The sequence below is a fragment of the Perissodus microlepis genome, chromosome 7 (genome assembly GCF_051167445.1).
Source record: "Perissodus microlepis isolate ML-2025 ecotype Zambia chromosome 7, ASM5116744v1, whole genome shotgun sequence".
Lineage (NCBI taxonomy): Eukaryota > Metazoa > Chordata > Actinopteri > Cichliformes > Cichlidae > Perissodus > Perissodus microlepis.
The window spans coordinates 43,825,538-43,843,671 of NC_140467.1; the positions used below are offsets into that span (position 1 = coordinate 43,825,538).

At 42.2% G+C, this 18,134-nt stretch overlaps 1 protein-coding gene across 3 annotated transcripts; it reads right to left on the bottom strand.

Annotated features, from left to right (window-relative positions):
• Positions 1-4,090: 4,090 nt before the first annotated feature.
• LOC146383812 (uncharacterized) lies at positions 4,091-16,889 on the bottom strand. 3 transcript variants are annotated; one of them, XM_084935275.1, is made up of 17 exons: positions 16,766-16,889; positions 16,511-16,569; positions 14,339-14,984; positions 13,913-13,985; positions 13,474-13,789; positions 10,946-11,878; positions 9,687-9,767; positions 9,474-9,586; positions 9,316-9,374; positions 9,147-9,236; positions 9,012-9,055; positions 8,764-8,930; positions 7,039-7,109; positions 6,776-6,921; positions 6,534-6,678; positions 5,029-5,166; positions 4,091-4,956 (listed from the first exon to the last, which is right to left on the bottom strand). In XM_084935275.1, exons 3-17 carry the CDS (start codon positions 14,831-14,833, stop codon positions 4,669-4,671), a joined length of 3,159 nt encoding a protein of 1,052 aa, XP_084791401.1. In that variant the 5' UTR covers positions 14,834-14,984; positions 16,511-16,569; positions 16,766-16,889; the 3' UTR covers positions 4,091-4,668. The 3 variants fall into 3 exon arrangements, with proteins under 3 accessions (XP_084791401.1, XP_084791399.1, XP_084791400.1); XM_084935273.1 differs by having other exon boundaries at positions 13,474-13,804; XM_084935274.1 differs by lacking the exons at positions 16,511-16,569; positions 16,766-16,889 and adding an exon at positions 15,208-15,538 and having other exon boundaries at positions 13,474-13,804.
• Positions 16,890-18,134: the final 1,245 nt, after the last annotated feature.

The following is an 18,134-nucleotide window of genomic DNA, read 5'->3' on the forward strand; positions in this document are numbered from 1 at the left end:
ACACACACATGCAGCACTATACACACACGACGGAGGTGGATAAAATCTTCCAGGTATCAGGTCCTGCCCCGAGGGAGAGGACTGACCTGCAGAGGCCAGTGCAGTCAAACACCCGGCCGACAAACACCTCATTCAACGTCACACAGACATGCTGATTGTGCTGATTTATCCTCCAACCGCACACAGAAGATCAAAGATTACCAAGCAAAGGAAGAACACATTGCAAATATTCCTAGAACTGCTTCTAAAACTTATTCTTGTACGGGCTAAAAGATGAAACGAGATAAAGAAGTTAAACATTCCCGATCCGCTCCGCGTGCCGCATTGACCCTCTGTTTGTCCTGCATCTAAAAAAACCACAGTCTGCGCCCGAGGAGTACTGTCAGACTCTTGTGTGTGTGTGTGTGTGTGTGTGTGTGTGGGTGGACGATGAAGGGTAAAAAGAGGTCATGCATTAAAATGCCCTCAAGCAAGGCACTTGGCTTAACTCTTTTCAACAAGAGAGGCTCCTTTGCTGCTAAAAGGAAAAGGAGCTCTACTTCTTTGGACTGGGTCTGATTGGCAAATAAAATGAGAATGTCTGGCCGCTAGAGAAGCCACACTAATGAGTGCAGTTAAAAGGAAAAAAAACGGGGGTAAAAAAAGGCAGATGTCTTTCTACAGTATCTCCTGTTTCTTGTAAAACAGATTACAGCGATAAAAGACTTTTCCCAAAACGATGCAAAAAGATAAATTTGCCTCAAAAAAATATATCGAGCGCGGGACGCTGGATAAGAGCGTGAGAGGATAAGAGTGGAGTTAATGTCTCGGTGAAAGAGGCAAGTGGGGTCTGAGTGGGGAGACGAAACTCATGAGAGGACCGCAAAGAGACTTCAAGGGCCCTGGACGGTGAAAGCCACACAGCACAACAGCAGCAGTCAAGAGCGGAGGGTGAAGACAGAGGCAGTGGAGGCGGTGGGTGGGTGGAGGGGAGACAAAGAAACATTTCAATAGCTAGAGTGGGAGAAATGAAGTGTTAGTGCAGATAAAAAGTAACAAGTAGAGCGTGCAAGGCGTCTGCGGCAGATGGAGAATGTGCATCAGGAGGAGCATTGAGGGCAGAAAAAAAGGGGCACAGGATTGATTGTGGTGAAGTTTATGTTTGCTGGCGGTGTTTTCAGGTGTTTTGCGGCTTATGTGCGACCCAGGGTGGAGGTTGAGCAATGTTTAAGCCACCTCGTGTACACACAAGGGGAGGAGAGAAGCACAATGAAATGAGGAAGCCTTACGAGTCATAGCGGAAAGGGGGGTCTATTCTGGATTGGCCCCTAATGATCACAACTTGAGGTCTTGCCTTTTTAATTACCCATCCAGGCCTGACTGAGACGCATCAAGCTCCAGAATGGAGTGGCGCAGATTGGACAAAAAAAACAGGCCACTTCCTTGGAAAGGATGCCCTCTGAACCCAGCAGCTAATGCAGCCCCTGCTGCTCCAGCCTGCTCGTTATTGTTCTTGGAGAGGAGGAGGAGAGAGAGGGTCACTCCAAAACAGGCCCACCACCATCACCGGCTGAAGTCATGGTCCACAGGCCATGTGAGAAGTGCTCCCGCTCGAGAGATCCTCTGCGACGCCAGCGCCAAACGGGCACCTTCGGCACAGATTGCGACCCCGGAATGTAAACCATTATTAAAGTGTTTGTGTCTGAGCTGGAAAAGCAGGAGACGCTAATGGCTGCCTCTCGCTGTAACATTTCGTCACAGGCCCGAGAGCATGTAGGTTAGCCGAGATGGCGTCGGCCCCTCCCCGCCCCTCTGGAGGTGCTGTGACGGCCCCGGGCCCCCGTCACTCATGTGGCCAATCAGTCACCCTCATCTGCACAATCTGACTTTATCTTAATGAGCTGTTGTTATTCCCGTGAATGAATGGAGACAGTTTCCATTCAGAGGACAAGCTGGGCTTCATCGCCTGATGGAGAATCCCGGGTTTCTCTCATGTCTGTCCGTCCAGGAGGGGAAAAGATCTAAATATACAAAAACAGCTTCAGGTGCAATGAAACGTCCATTTGTTCAGTGCGTTCATCCGATTCTGACCCGCAGACGGGACGGTGTGTGCTTGTCTGTATTGTCTGTGCTCTTCATTGTGTTTCCTTATTGTCGCATCACATTCCTGTGTGGGGAATTTGTGTGTGTTTAGAGGTGGGGGTGGTAGTGGTTCTAGACATCCTGCTCTTTTGTTGGTCACCCCAGGTCGGCCGCTGCTCGACATGTCAGCCTGAGAGATCACAAAATAGGACCCGTGCCACCTAGAGCAGTGATCTCACACACACACACACACAAGCCCGTTCAGCTATCTTAGTGAGGACCTTCATTGATATAATGGTTTCCCTAGCCCCTTACCCTAACCCTAACTATTAAAAATGAATGCCTAACCCGGACCCTTACCCTAAACCTAACCGTAACCTAATTGTAACCCTGACACTAAAACCACATTTTGAGCCTCAAAAAGGCCTTCAAACTTGTGAGGACCGGTGAGTGTGTCCTCACAAGTCACTGTTGGTTCTCACAAGTATAGTAGAATGCAGATTTTTCAGTCCTCACAAAGATAGCTAGACAGGAACACACACACATGCACAGACACACAGACAAGAACCGACGTGTACACACCTTGAGCTCTGCTGTCTAACACTCCTGGCACAGATGGGTTAATGGTAACCATGGCATCACAGACAGACTTTATATTTTTCACCTTTTGAGGGTTTTTTTGTTCTTTGGGTGTCAGGTTTTGTTTTTTCCAGACCCTGAATAATTTTATTGGTTTAATCATCCTCTGATCAATAGTTGAAAACTCTTTGCCTCAGTTTCAGGGAGTCCAAAAGTCTGAAGAAGGTATGATCAGGTAAATGACCAGCATAAATTACTGTTCACGGTTTACAGTTTAAAAACGTGATATATACACTTCAGCCAAACAAGTTTACAAGAAACAAATTTATGTGGGTAGATGTGATCAAGACAACACGCTGAAGTTCAAACAGGAGACTCTGGATTAGAGTAGAATGGCAAGACTGTTCGAGCTGAGATGAAGGTAAAAGGTAAAAAATGCAGAAGAGCATACCTGAACACACAACACACCAAACCTTGAAGCAGATGGGCTTCAGCTGCAGAAGAGCAGATTCCACTCCTGTCAGCTAAGAACAGGAAACTGAGGCTATTGGAAAACCAATTCCTGGTCTGATGAGTCTATATTTCTGCTGTTATATCTGGATGGTAGGGACACAGGTTGGAGTACACAACATGAAAGCACTGACCCAGCAGCCTGAACCATCGATGGGTTCAGGCAGCTGATGGTGGCATAATGGGGAGGGGGGATAATTTCTAGGCATACTTTGGACCACTTAGTACCAGCTGAGCATTGTTTAAACACCACATGCTGATCCCAGCTCAAACTCAAATAATCTCAAACTGGTTTCATAAACATGACAAGGAGCTCACTGTACTCAAATGGCCTCCACAGTCATCAGGTCTCAGTTCATAAAAGCACCTTTAGAATCTGGTGGAATGGGAGGTTCACATCCTGGATGTGCAGCTGACAAATCTGCAGCACCTGTGTGACGCTTTCATGTTACTATAGCCCAAAATCTCTGAGGAATCTGGATCCAACGAGGTACTGACAATGTGTGCCCAATAACATGGCTGATGAGTCCATTATGACCAAGTTTTGTAGTTAAAAACAAAAATAGAGGAGCTAAGATGCAGTGTGCATTTTGTGGTCAAACTAACAGAGTACACTGGCCAGAAATCCAACCAACAAACACACACGTTTAACCGTATTAGGGGTTACTAATAAAATCAATTAAACTTTTAGTCTTTAACGGTTCAAAAAAATACAATTATAAGATATGTAAGATGGCACAAAACAAATAAATTACAGTCCAAAAATCGATTCAGATTCATTTTGCTGTGAAAACAAGTGCCACACAAGTATCTGTGAGCTTTATGGCAGATATTCTAATATCAGTGAGGGCATTTGTGTCTATAAAAACAAGGTTGTCTTGAAAATGTGCTAAAAAGTGATGATAAATAACAGGAGCTGAAACCAAAAGTGTCTCCAGAATACTGAATAATACATGTAAGTTATATTTTATTGTGGAAAAGGAACCTTTCATTTGAACAAAACATGTAACAGAGAGAGAAAATAAACATTTCATACATATGATATAGAAAAACAAAAGTGCAATGAGGATTCTTTAGAAAAACCACTTCACAACAGACAGGACGGCAGGGCGATATCACAGCGCAATATCCTGTGCTACAGTACCCTCTTGTGGTGCAAAGCACGGTGAAAAACATCTGTGCCATTCTGAGTACCGAAAAACAAAAATTCAAATTCAAAAATTAAAACAATACTAAATAAATTAGGTCCAGGAATTTAAGTCACTCAAAAAATTAGGTCAGGGTCTTCCCTCGGTCCTGAGGGAGTTTGAAGGTTATGGATTACCTGAGGTTTACCTTTATTGAAAAGTGCACAAGATCAATAAGGCAGTTTTTAGATGAGACTTGGGTGTTTCTTTGTTCTCTGCTCGGTGCTTCCACAAACTAAAAAAAGAGTAACGTCAGCGCACCTCGGGCGTGCATGAATCTAAACTTTCAAAGGATATAAACTGGTCGTGTGATCTGTGAGCGAAGCAGCTTTCAGACCTCTTTGTTCCATCGAGGAATGATGGGCTTGCGATACGTCCGTCTCTCAGAGATGTTTCGTCTGACTTTGACCACCGTTGCAGGCGCCACCTCCAATTCCAGAGAAGGGCTTGAGTGGGACTTTTTAAGCATGCCTTCCACATCATCTTCCTCTCCCAGAGAGTCAGCGCATACAGCTTTATCAAACGAGTTCAGGTCTGGTGCGTTTAACTCGCCGTCGCCTGTCTTTTTCACGCTCTTCCACCCCTCCAGCACCCGAATGTAGGTCTCATAGCGACATATCTGTGGGACACAGGCTGATGAGTGGCTCAATTAATAATCATATATGGATATAAAATCCTGGGTCCATCTCACCTCATGCTGCAGGTACTGCAGGTGCTCCTCCATATCCCGGGCTTTGGCCTTTTTGCTGTCCAGCGTGCTTTGCTGCTGGTTTTCGAGGTCCACCTTGAAGGACTCCAGCATTTTTGCATGAGACTGAAGCTGATGCTCCTGCACAGGGAACACATGAGAGGCTTCATGTAAATATATGTGACGCAAACACTGGTGAGGAACCAACAGAAACAACAGCAGGGAAGCACTATCGGACACACTATAGCTGGACACACTATGCGTCTACTGAAATACAAAATGTATAAAATGCCTCTAATGGTTTCAATATTTACAGCCACCACAGACAGTAGGGGTGTCAAACATAGGGCTGGGGGGCCAACCTGGCCCAGTGGAAAATTATAAGGAGGGCATAGACTTCTGTACTGTACTGTACTGTATTTTCATAGATTTTACAACTTGTCCTGTTGATAAAATGTCAAACAAAACAAACATTTAGTGAAGTCACAAATGAATTAGTTCCTAGAACAGATTTCCTGACCCGGATGATTGAGCATGCATCGCGACATATTCGCTAGAACCTTTTTCTGTAATTTTACACATCTATTTCTTATAATTTAAGCCCAAAGAGTCATGCTGACAGCTTTCATCCATTTACTACAGCAGCATTTTTGTAACTGCACTTCTTTTTTCTCCTATGACAATATCTGGGGGATTCAATGTGTAGTTAAACTTCTTTACACTGAAAAGGGGATTTTCACTGGTCTGCCCCACTTAAGGTCAAAGTGGGCGATGTAAAACGAGTTACACATCGCTTGTGTAAAACATGGACGTAGCTCCCAGGTTGGAAAAAATAAAGCCCATGTGGACTGGCCTAAAACCTGCATTCTATCTGGAGGTCAAACTCTTTCCTGATGAGTCTAATTCTCTCTAATTTCAGCTCATAATGACAAAAAAAAAGAGGTTTATTTTGTATACTATATTTCAAAATGGAGGATTATCTGTGGTATGTTTATTTGCTGACAACTGAGTCAGTGGATTCCCAGTCTAACCAGCTCCTCCTCGTGTTATCCGTTTTTTTTGAAACCAAGATTGCAGAAAAGGCTAATCTTCAAAACAGGACTTAAGAAACAAAGAAATGATATCACTGTAGCGTTTATGTTTATGCTGGCTGTGGGAGACACCAAAATACATTAAAATGTACATTTTTCTAATATTATCGAACGAAGGAACACTTGTTTTATGAGAAGTAAAAGACAAGGGTTATCTAAATAAACCTAATTTGCTATTTTTAACTCCTTTTTGTCTCAAGATGATTGAAAACCGTAAGTAAATACATTAGAACATTATTCTAGACTAAAGGAAGCACAAATAGAGCCATTAAAAACAAATTAAAATATAACAGGCCTACTCTGTCACTTCTAGTGAGCAAAAAGTTCAGTCACGTGAAGGTTAATGAAGCATGTCCACAGCAAAACACAAACACAAAGTGGTGGTTTGTCTGAGTGGACAGCTCGGTGTGTGTGTACCAGAGTCTCAGCAGACTGCGATGCGGGGAGGATCGGTCTGCGGAACTTCCTCTGGGAGCCGACGGCAGCGGGGAACGGAGGCGACGAGTGACGAGCCGAGACTAAGTTGATGCGGCTGATCCACGAATTCATCTCCGCTTTGGACCTGACAAGAAAAACAAATGGCTGTTCTGACACCGGCCGTTGGACTCTTTGGCACAAACCCACATATGTATGCTCGGCTTGGACGTGCTGCGACTTACGAGGCCTGAAAGAGAAAAACCCTCCAGTCGGCCGTCTGCAAACGGAAGACGTGTGGCTTCTTGGTGTAATCGGCTGCTGGTTCAGCCAGAGAGTGATGCACGCTCACCACCTCCTCTATAATGTGCTGATCCCTTCGATAATCGTTCTAACACATAAGAAGGAACATGAAGAAACGCACAATCACAAAACACAGGAAATTATGCTATATTCTGTATAATAGACTCTGTTACACTATTAACAAAGCAGGAATGGAGTTACTGACCTTCTGTAAGTAAAGGACCATTCCTTTAAGCACTCCATCAAAAGTCTTCCAGCTTCTCTTTCCCCATGGTGCTACCACACAGAAACATCCAACGGTTAGTAACAAAACTCATGCAAAGGAGACGTTAACTTCTTTAAAAGTCGCCAAACCTCCTCCTGCAAAAAAATACTGGCGGCTGCCAGCGTTAGCCCTCAGCCTTCAGATGCACATATGGTATAAATCTCAAAATCATAGCTGATTTCCTTCTCGAATTATCGCATTCACAAGATTTTCAGAACATTCTGAAAATCTTGTTCAAGGTCACTGAGATTCAAAACTGTTTTTCGGGATTTTTAGTAGATGCACCTGTGGTGTCAATTTCAAATTCTACATCGCCTCATTCTCAACTTCTTGCATTTATAAATTCAAGTGTCCGTGCCGAACGCCCGGCAGGGAAGGCTAAGCGTTGTTTTGAACGCTTAGCCTTTTACAGCTAAGCGTTCAAAACAATATCTGACTGCATCACTAAATCACAGTTTAGTTAAATAAACCCTCGTGGGAAGTTTATTAGTTTCACTTTGCTTTTGCTTTCAGACTTGCTTTAAGGCTTCATGGCACAGATTCAACAATTTGCTGGAAACGTTCCTCAGAGATTACGCTTTACGCTGACATGACAGCATCACTCAGCTGCTGCATCAATACATCTGACCTCTGGCATCAACTGCTGCTTACTGCACAGTCTCCTTTTTTCGGCCCATTTACTGTAAACCCTAGAGGTGGTTGTGTGGGGAAAATCCCAGAAGGTCAGCAGTTTCTGAAATATGAGATGATCCCGTCTGTCACGAACAACCAACCTCATCTCATTTCATTCTAATGTTTGTTTTGAACTTCATTGTGTGATCTTATTCATATGAGTTTTTGCTATGCGACTGGATGGTTAGACCTTTGTGTTACCGAGCAGCTGAACCTGTGTACTTAATAAAGTGGCCAGTGACTGTAAAATCTCGTTACACCACTGTACCATCTGCTTCATTCTCAGTTTGAGGTGTTACAGGTAAGAGTTCTGCCTCACGAGGTTAAGCAGTAACTTTGGGGCACAGACTGGAACGATAAAACGTCAAACGTTTACAAAATATTCTTGATAATTCAAAATAACTGTACTCATGCGCACATCTATACATTTATTTCCATTTTTTTAAGAGCGTTATATGTTTGAGGCAAGTAAAGAGTAAAGTTTAGGGATTATTTTTAGTTTATTTTCAAATTAATTTAAGATTTTGTTGGTTTCCAGAGCAGATTTAGTCTTTTCAGTTTCACTTTTATTGTTTAAAATCTACAGTTTCAGTTTCAGACCAGATGGGATAAAACATATCTTATTTATCAAAAAACTGGGAAATCTCTGTGTTCTAAAACATGGAAAACATCCTGAGGAAGGAATACTTTGTTAGGAAGTCCTTAACTCACAGATATTTCATGACTAGTTGTGGAAGTGGAATTATTGCAAAGTGGAAGCATTTAGGCATCACAGCAACTTAGCCACAAAGTGGAAGACCACGTGAAGTCACAGTGTGCTGAGGCGCTTTGTGAGCAAAAGTCAGCAACGCTCTGTTGACATAATAACTGCAGAGCTCCAAACCTCCTCTGGTGCACAGAAACAGTGCACTGGGAGCTTCGTGGCATGAGCAGCTAATCTATCTATCTAATGCTGCAGCATGAATCTCAGATGTGTATCTGTGTCGCACTCACTGCGTTTGCCATCGATGTCAGCGTGTAGCTTTCTCTGGAGAAACCCGTTTTTGACGACGGCAGCCTTTTTGTCATGAGGAACGTCCAGGAAGGGGTTAACCTTTGAACGCAGCCGTGGATTGTCGCCCGGATCTTCATTCACCACTTTCTTCAGCTCATCCTCATCACTTTGACATAAAATGGAAGAATATGCGAGTGAGATCACGCATTAAAATCGAGGAGGACTAACGCACAACCACTTTACTTACACAGCCCATTCCAGCGGCTCGTTCTTTATGGAGTTGTAAAGACTCTGCAAAGAGAGAAAAAGCTTCATCAATCAGGACTGAACTTTTCTCAAGGAGCTCTCCAAAGGAAAAACTGAAAATCTAGGAAAGTATTACTTTCAAGAGATCCTTGTTGAAGTTCACTCCATCATTCATTCCATCCAGGTTTGACACAAACTTAGAAGACGACATGGATTTTCCTACATGCTGTCAACACACACAACACATGTTTGATTACAGCACAAAGTTTACAATGATTGCTCTAAATGCCACAAATGTCTGCTACCTGTCCATGCAAGTCAGTGTTGAGAAGCATCAGGGCACATGTCAGAGCCAACACAGCCCCTGAGGACATTAAAAAAACAGAAAAGTGATGTTGACACAAGAATCTGTTAAATGTAAGTTCCTATCTCTGTATCTCGCAGCACGACACAACAGGCTCACCTGAGGAGGAAAAGGAGTCAGGGTTGCACTGATGGAAGCGGCAGGAGAAATGCTGCAGCACGCGCTCTCTCTCCTGCGTCTCTCCTATCAGCACCACCACTTTGAGAAAAGACCTAAGAAAGAAAGAAAATGACTAGGAGACGCTCTCTGAACCTCTCCGTTTTAAAAGGAGATGTCGGTGGAGGCAATCCAAGCTTCTGTTTGTTTTATTACCTCAGGGAGTGATCCAGAGTTTGGCCGGTGAAGTCAAAGAATTTCAGGTATTCCTCTCCGACAGCGCGGCTGAAGTCGTTACTAAATAAAACCAATTGATGAATAAATAAAAGAGAGAAGAAGAATAAATAAACTACGTCAGCACTGTCACCGCTTTATTTATCTGCCACATTCATCTGTAATTTTATTTCATGGGGAAGGATGTGGTGTTACGAAAAAATACTGACTTCTTCAATACAACGGCAAAGCATTAACACACCCAAACCTCCTTACCCAACCCCACTCCGCAACAGCTTCAGTGACTCAATGTTATGAGGCTGTTATTTAAAGGTCTCAACAGGTGGAAATACAGAACTTTTTCAATTTGAGGGCAGAGTGAGTTTTAATTCAGGCGGGCCTTTTAGGTCTTAAGGTTTCATATGTTTGGGGTGGCTGCAACTGAGGAGGTAGAGGAGGTCATCTACTACTCAGAGGGTTGGTGTGCGATCCCTGGCTGCTCTTGCCTGCTCTCAGCACCTAACCCTAAGGTGCTGAGAGTAAATCAGCACCTTCGAAACAACGCAAAGTTGTTTCTTTTGGGCAAATTATGATGATTTAAGATCATAAATGAAATAATTAAAAATATACAATATATAGCAGTGGCCCACCGCCTTTGGCAGAAAACTAGATGATTAGTAACATTTTTTTACTTTTTTTTTCATTTATATATACATCTGAAAAAATGTGAAACCCATATGCTGACTTAAAAAAAGCATATAATATGTGCGTCATAGCCTACTTCTGTCACCTGGCAGTGGTGACAGGTGGTAGCTAGCATAGACACAAACATATGTCCTAGTATTTAGTCCAAAATTCAGAATTTTCTTTTACATTTTTAAAAGTATTCTGCACAAAAACAGATAGGACTCAAAGTAGATTAAAATTATGAGATATTTACTACACGTATGCACGCTTAAATTATAATATAATCATAATAACAATGGATGCTTTTGCATTTAAAAAGGTGTGAAGATTTGTCGAAGTCTCCACTTCTGGATTTCTTTAGCATTTGAACATGGATTTAAGTAACCTGGTTATGGTTAATTTAAAGCGTTTCACAAGTTGGAAACTGTAAATGTGTCACAAAAATAAAATTCAACATAGATATAATCTGTTGCGTTTGAGCACACATTTGCAAACATACAGATCTTGGAGCTCTTCTGTGGAGCCACCACCAAAAGACTAAAATGATTCAAATCGATTAAAATATATACTCTTACTCTTTGTCTAAGTGCTTCACCACATCTCCACGTTGAATCTCGTCCAACTTGAACAGCTTTTCAGCGAGGATGCGGGCCTTCTCTCTGTCCACCTCGCCTCCATTCATAAGAGGCACCACTGTCTCCAGGGGCGTGGGCTGCTTTCCGTTTGCCACTACTGTTTCTAAATCTCCATCCTCAGTCCCCCTAACATCTTCTGTTAGATCTGAAGTCTCACCCTGTTTTTCCTCCTGATTTAACTCCTCCTGAGTTTCGGTTGTATTTACTGGTTCCTTATCATCTTCGAAAGGCGCTGTCTCTTCTTGCTGCCCTGCCTTTCCAGGGTCTTCAGCTTCAACACAAACAGCCTGCTCCAACTGAGGAGACTCCTCTGGCTGCTCTGCATCGTCAGGTTGGATTACCTGGTCTGTCAGTTCCATCTCTGGTGACTCTTCCAGATGCTGGGGTGGTTCTAAGTGGTCAGCGTCTTCCTCGGTTTCATGTGACCCCTCTACTGGTATCTGCTCTGGGTTTTCAGTCACCTCGAGCTGCTCGGGCTCTCTGTCCTGCACCTCAAGCTGCAGTGAAGCATCTGTGTCCTGCAAAGCTGTTTGAACACAGTCTTGTTGCTCTAAACAATTTAAATCCTCCAGTTTTTCAACCAGCTCTTGTTTGTTTTCTATCCTGTCTGCATTTTCTAAAACCTGTAACGCTACTCCCTCGTCATTGTCCACAGCTTCTGGCTGTTCAGGCTCCACGTTCTGTTCAACATCTTCACACATTTCTGTCCGACTGGTGAGATCTTCATGTAACTGGTTCAGTATCTCTTGGTCCTCTTCAGCGCTGAACTGCAGGCTTTCCTCCAAAAGCTCTGGGGGTGGCAGATCCACTAGCTTATCTGCCTCTGTCGACACTCCAGTGTCATCAGTTGGAAGGGGCTCTGGATGTACCTCCCTAAAAAGTGTGCACGAAATATGCAGTGCAGTTATTGCAAAAAATACTATACAGTAAAAAAAAAAAAAACTTGCATGACACAATGGAAGGATACGCAGTTAGCAAGGGCCAGAGATGTCAATCAACCTCTTCTGCATGATATTTACTGACTTGTTTCTCTGTGTGGCTTCTGTCAACACCACTACTTTAAATAAAGCTGCTCTTAGCGATCATGCTCGCAACTTGTTTAGTGTTAGATGACAAAATAATTTAAATGCAACATAGAAACATCAAAATGCAGCTGAGAAACTGTGTATTAGTAACCATTAAATGTTATATCACAAAAACCCGGATTAGGAGTAGGAGGTCTTCGGTCAAATAAATATATTTAGCTAACAGCATGTAGGCGTTAAAGACATACCATTACATACCAACCACAATCTTCGGGTCTTTTGGAGTTGTGATAGCACTATTTGATAGGTGTCAGTGCCATCATTGTTCTATTTTTACAGTTTAACTACCTACTATTCTAATATTCATCACCTAAAATTCAACAGTGGTGGCATTTATTATTAAAAGCAGTATTGAGCTATTATTAGAAATTACCAGGAAATATATCAAAATATATCGCCACCACACTCAGTTGCACAGCAATCGTTATGTTGCATAGGAGCTGTTATGTTGCTATGCAACTCCCTCATCATAATATCTAAATTAACATTTCTTCAAAAAATTATGCAAACTCGTTTCCGTAGAAAATCTGCATACAGTTTAGACTACATGGTTAAATTAGGAGAAATTGTTTCTTGTGAATGGACAGCAGTCAGAATAACTTAAATTTTCTGAACGAGCAATGTAGAATTGGGACTGGGAAGGGACCCAAACCCAGCCTCATGGTGTCAAAAGCTAGCGTGGATCCTTCTTTGTCGACCCCCCTTTGAGGAAGACAGGAGTAGCTGAGAGTATGATTGTGGCAGATTTTGTTACCTGAATTTAAATAAAATGCAGAATTGACTATCAAAAGGTCAGCTAGAATTTAATACTTTGGCCAGAAAGCAGAAATTTTTGTATGGGTATGAAAACATCCTCCTCTCGGGAGACGAGACAACATTTACTAGTACTTTCAAGATGTTGTGGCAAAATTAAGTCTCTGGTTCTTTCAGCATGGACCTAATACCCAGTCACACTCTTGTTAAGAAAAATAATGTGATAATTATATTTGAGCTGACATTCTGCAAACATATTTTTCATTTTCATTTTTCATTAAATGCAGAACAAATCTCCTTTAAATTTACTGACATGTTGTGAACAATGTCAAGTTTTCAATCTTGTAGACTTAAAGATTTTTCTTGGTTTTATTTAGTTACTGTAATAAGTCGACCTCACCCAGAAAGCTTTTTTTGAAAAATCATTGCTGACTTGGTGTCAGAAATGATTAAACGACGTTCTGTCATGCATTCGGTGTTAAACATACCGAGTTCTTTTTGGTTTCAGAATCAAGCGACGGTATAGAATATCAACAGCGTTTTACAGATGATTTATTCACACTTTTCACTCAGTGGGTTTAATGTTAGCACATGCTTCCTGTTCCTCTTTTTCAAGCTCATGATACTCACACATTCATCAGACAAATGACACTTTCTTCACTGCAGGATGCGTTTGCCTCACTCTGCCCTTCTTCTACCTCGCCCCGCTGCTCGTTCTCTTCCTCGGTTTTGTCACCATTTGCTGAAGTTCGCTTTTCCTCCGACTCTCCTGACTCCTCCTGCCCAGTCAGCAGAACACGGGAGTCTTTCTGTTCCTCTTCTAGCTTTAAATCTACAAAGCTGTCCACATATTCATCCAAGCTTCCAGTTCCCAGAGCAGTATCGATTAGTTCCTCAGTTTCAGCGGGATGTGATGTCACTGAGCGACCCTCCTCTTCTTCCGATTCTGCTCTCAATGGGACTAGAAGCGTGTGAATACGACTGCATGCAGTTAACTTATAGAAAATATTACTGAAAGGAAAGCCATCAAGGCCATGAATGTTTAACAACAACTCTGAGTGATACATACCGTTATTACTCTCTACCAGCTCGTCTTCTTTCCACCGTGTCTCCAGCTCTTGCACATCTGCAGCATCACATGGCTGAAAATTGCAAGACGAGCCACTGAACATTAGTTGTGAGAGAAAAACTTGTGATTGCCCGTGGGTTTGCGAGCAGGAAGATACATGCTGAGGCTCATCTGACTAACATTACATCCACCCCGATCCACCTAACTCTGCTCAACCTGCCACAGCAACCCAAAGACAGAGATGCTGAGTTATGCTCAGTAAAGAAAGGGTTAACGATACAGGAAACTGTAGGTAAATGTGTGAACATTCACTCAGGAAAAAGAAAATCCTAAACAACCTAACAACCTCACACACCTTCTTTATATCTATCTATCTTTATTTATTTATCTATCTAAAAATAAATAAATAAATAAAAAAAACCTTACCTCAGTGTCACTTCCTGTCCACTCAGGTTCTGAATTCAGAGGCTGTGGATCGAGGCCAGCTTCTTCCTCCCTGCTCTCCGCTTTGAAAAGCTCAGCACTGACATCCTCTTGAGACTCGTGAAGTGATGGGGAAGTGCTGCCTTCATTCGTCACAGCGCTGACATCCTCAAAGTCCAGCTCATTGGCTGAGCTGCTGTCAGTCATGAGCAGAGGCTGCTCTGCAGCGGGATCGGGCATGTCCCATTGAACTGTAGCAAAGGAAAGTGGGGGGCTGGTACAGTTGACATGACACACTGGCCACATCATTTGGCCCCACTGTTCCGCCTCCTCAGAGGCATCACAGCCCTTCTTAGGGCTGAGATTGGCCTGATCCGACAATGCTGCTGCCTCCTCTTCCCCATTGATGGACTGATGATCTATACAGTTACTTGATTCTTGCTGAAGCACTGAATCTGTAGCAACTGTCTGAGAGGTGCACAAGCTGTCCTCCTCCATAAGCGCCTCTCAGTAGTTATCAGTGTATTTGTGCGTTGTGGTGAGAGGTGTAAAATCTGCAGATGTATGGCTACAAAATGTCCTCGTTGGCCGAATGACAGACAGGAACTTTTTAAGGTGAGCCCCCTTCCGGGTGCTGCCTTTCACAGATCTGTAACAATTTTAAAAAAAGGAAAAAAATACAAAAGATCAAACTACTACCACGTTTTAAAGCTCTTTGAATCTCGCATTAAAAAGAAAATGGAGAAACACCCCCGGGGGGAGATGATTAGCTGACAGACAAAAAAGCCATTCATAAAACTCTGCTATATTTAGTTGTAAAGAAACTGCCGCCATTCAAATACAGATTATCATTATAGTTAAACTGCACTCACCACTTGTATGGCAACATAATCCAGTTTTGTCTGTAATTTTATTTTTATCCCATCATGTTCATTTGGCAAGGATCTCAAACTCTTGGCGTGTGTTTGCAGTTATGCAGTGCAACAGGCTTTAAGTAAAATGTCACAGAAGCACGCTTGTACTTCCTGACCACAGAAAATCAGCCAAGCAAGAGAGAGTCAGAGGTGTACATGGTGAGGATAGAGAATCGAGGCCTAGGGAGGGGCTGAGGGGTTGCTTCTGGTGAGCAGTTTAACTGTCTGCATTCTGCGTTTATCGTTTTATCGCCAAATCGCACTGCGAACCTGGCTTGTGGATAAAGCTTTAATCTCTGCTTTAATTACAATGCTTGTTATCGACACAAACAAAAGAGTGTCATAGATGTCTCTCCTGTCAACACAGAGGCCAAAATACCACCTGCCTTTGCACTTTGGGAGGAAATAATAATCAGTATTATTCAACTACTTTAATGTCACCCGCATCTATGCCACTCTCTCTCTGGAAAATGCCTTTTTATTGAAAAGTTTCTGTCTATCTTCATTATTTTATTCACGTCAGATAACCAGCATCCGGGATAGACCACATTTCCTGTGTGGGTGCTCACTTCTCAGTTCCTGTCAGCGTGCAGCAAGCGCTACATTATGGGAGGCAACAAAGAGAGAAAACTCTAAATGAGTCAGATTGTGTTTGAAAACAAAATGCTTAAATTGTTGCTTTTCTTTTTCTTTTAATTTCTCCAGACGGTAATAAAAATGCACGGTATAAAAATTAAAAAGTAACGTGCAGCCCTCACACATTGAACATCGATGGCGCTGTCCTGATTTCAATCTCTCCTTGATAGACTTTTGTTTCATACAGCAACAGTTTTGCACCAGATTATATGCGGTAGCATTGTTGATGATAAAAACTTTACCAGTGAAAGCCAGACGGCTGTGAAGCTTTGCGGAAACATTCCTCAGACACAATAAAAGAGAGAACAAGAATAAAACTTGGTGACTTCAGCCAAAACATTTAGACATATTCTGACTGAGCTGAGTGTGGTCACGAGAAGTTGCTTAGATTGCATGGGAATATACTCACCAAAATTACATGCTAGGGGGATGGTTAACACAAATTAAAGGAGAAGTATAAATGGTAACGGAAAAAAAGATACTAGAGGGAAAAAAGGGAACACAGGCACGTTGAATGAAGTAAAAGTTTTGAAATGGCTTAATAATAACACTAGTATTCAGAGAAATAAAAGTAAAACCAATCTCATTATAGGAGGAATATTTTCAAATGTGAAGCGTGACTTACCCCCTCTGGGTTCTTTAAAGCGACATCATATGATCAGCCAGCTTGTGAGTTCTTAAGTCCTGTGGAGAGAAAAGCAAACCACTGTGTTATACCGGCTTTATATCGCTGTGCACTCACAGAAACAGCCACTCAACACGCAGACACAGAGAAGCCTGCAAGTAAGCCTCAGAGCTGTGTATAGCAAACAAGTCTCATATCCACCTGGCAGCCTTTAAGTGTAGGTTACAAGCCCAAGTCTGGACCATCTTCCCTTACCTTCTTCATCATGCTTCCTGTCCATATTGACTAGACCAAACTCGTGGTTACGTCTCCCTGCGTCGTTTTTTTCACCCTGAACAGCAAGTAAAGGCAGGGAAAGGAGGAAAAGATCTGCTGAATGGCAGCAACAAGGAGGAAGGAAAGGTTCATTGTGATTGGCAGATGACTCAGGAACTAAAAGGACACCTGAGAGGCCTGGCCCCCGCCCCACTGGCCTAAAGGCATGCATGCAAACACACACACATAGACACACAGCCACAGAGACACCAGTGAGGTAAGGGGAGTGGCCTGACTTCATTCTTTCAGATGCCACTAGGAACAATGTGGAAAAACCAGAAGGTATCCAGACTCATTAGCAGTTACTCTTTCTGCTGGTGCCAACTGTGAGCAGAAAAGCCTGTTTGACACATACAAGACATTTTTTAAGACATTCCTCTCTCTCATATGAATTCATCCTATATTTAGCATCAAATCACTCAGAGAGTTGTGCGTATGCCTTTTATTTCACTGGTGTAAAATACAAAGAAATATCTTTAAAAAAAAAAAAAAAAAAAACTTGGGGTGAGGAACCACGTAAATTGGCCTCTCCGTATCTCACTAGTTGTAAAACCAGCAAAAAACTACCTATGTGACAAAACAAGAATAACCGTTGAGACAGGTGTTGTTTGTGTATAATTTCTAGAGTTAATGGCCTACAAATGATAGCACCATATCCAATCATACACCTGTTTAACTAAAACTAGCACAAGCACAAGTATCTATTATAAACATAGAGCATATGGGTGTATACAAATTCTGTGTTTATGAATGAAAAGTGTAAATGTTTAGCTATACTATCTAATTGTTATTATTGGCACCTTGCTGCAGTACCATGAAGGAGCTGTCTGTGACTGCACAGGCCTGCACTTTGACATATGTGTTACATTTGTGAAAATTGCCCATGTCAGTCATGAAAAATGCTCATAAAATAAAATGTTTCTTTAAGTTAGTCTGTTTCCTGTACACATACGAAAAAATGGGAGGTGAGCAACTATCTATGGTAGTTTCATTCAATTTAATTTGCAACGTAAAGATGAAGAATTTTATTGAAAGTCCTACAAATATATACATAAAAATGTCCGGTGATAGCCATTAATAACATGTCAATTTTTATCTCTAAATGTCTCTAAATGTCATTAATATTATTAGCATCAGCACTCTGTTAGCTTTGTTAGCAGTTAGCTAACACGTTAACTGCAGTAACTCATAGCAAGAGTTTGCTAACGAATAACTGATGTTTCACTGAAGTTTTTATTCCCTGTTACAGTTTTTATACCGTTAAGTTGGTTTATATATTTAACATATAAATATGAATCCCCAGGAACTG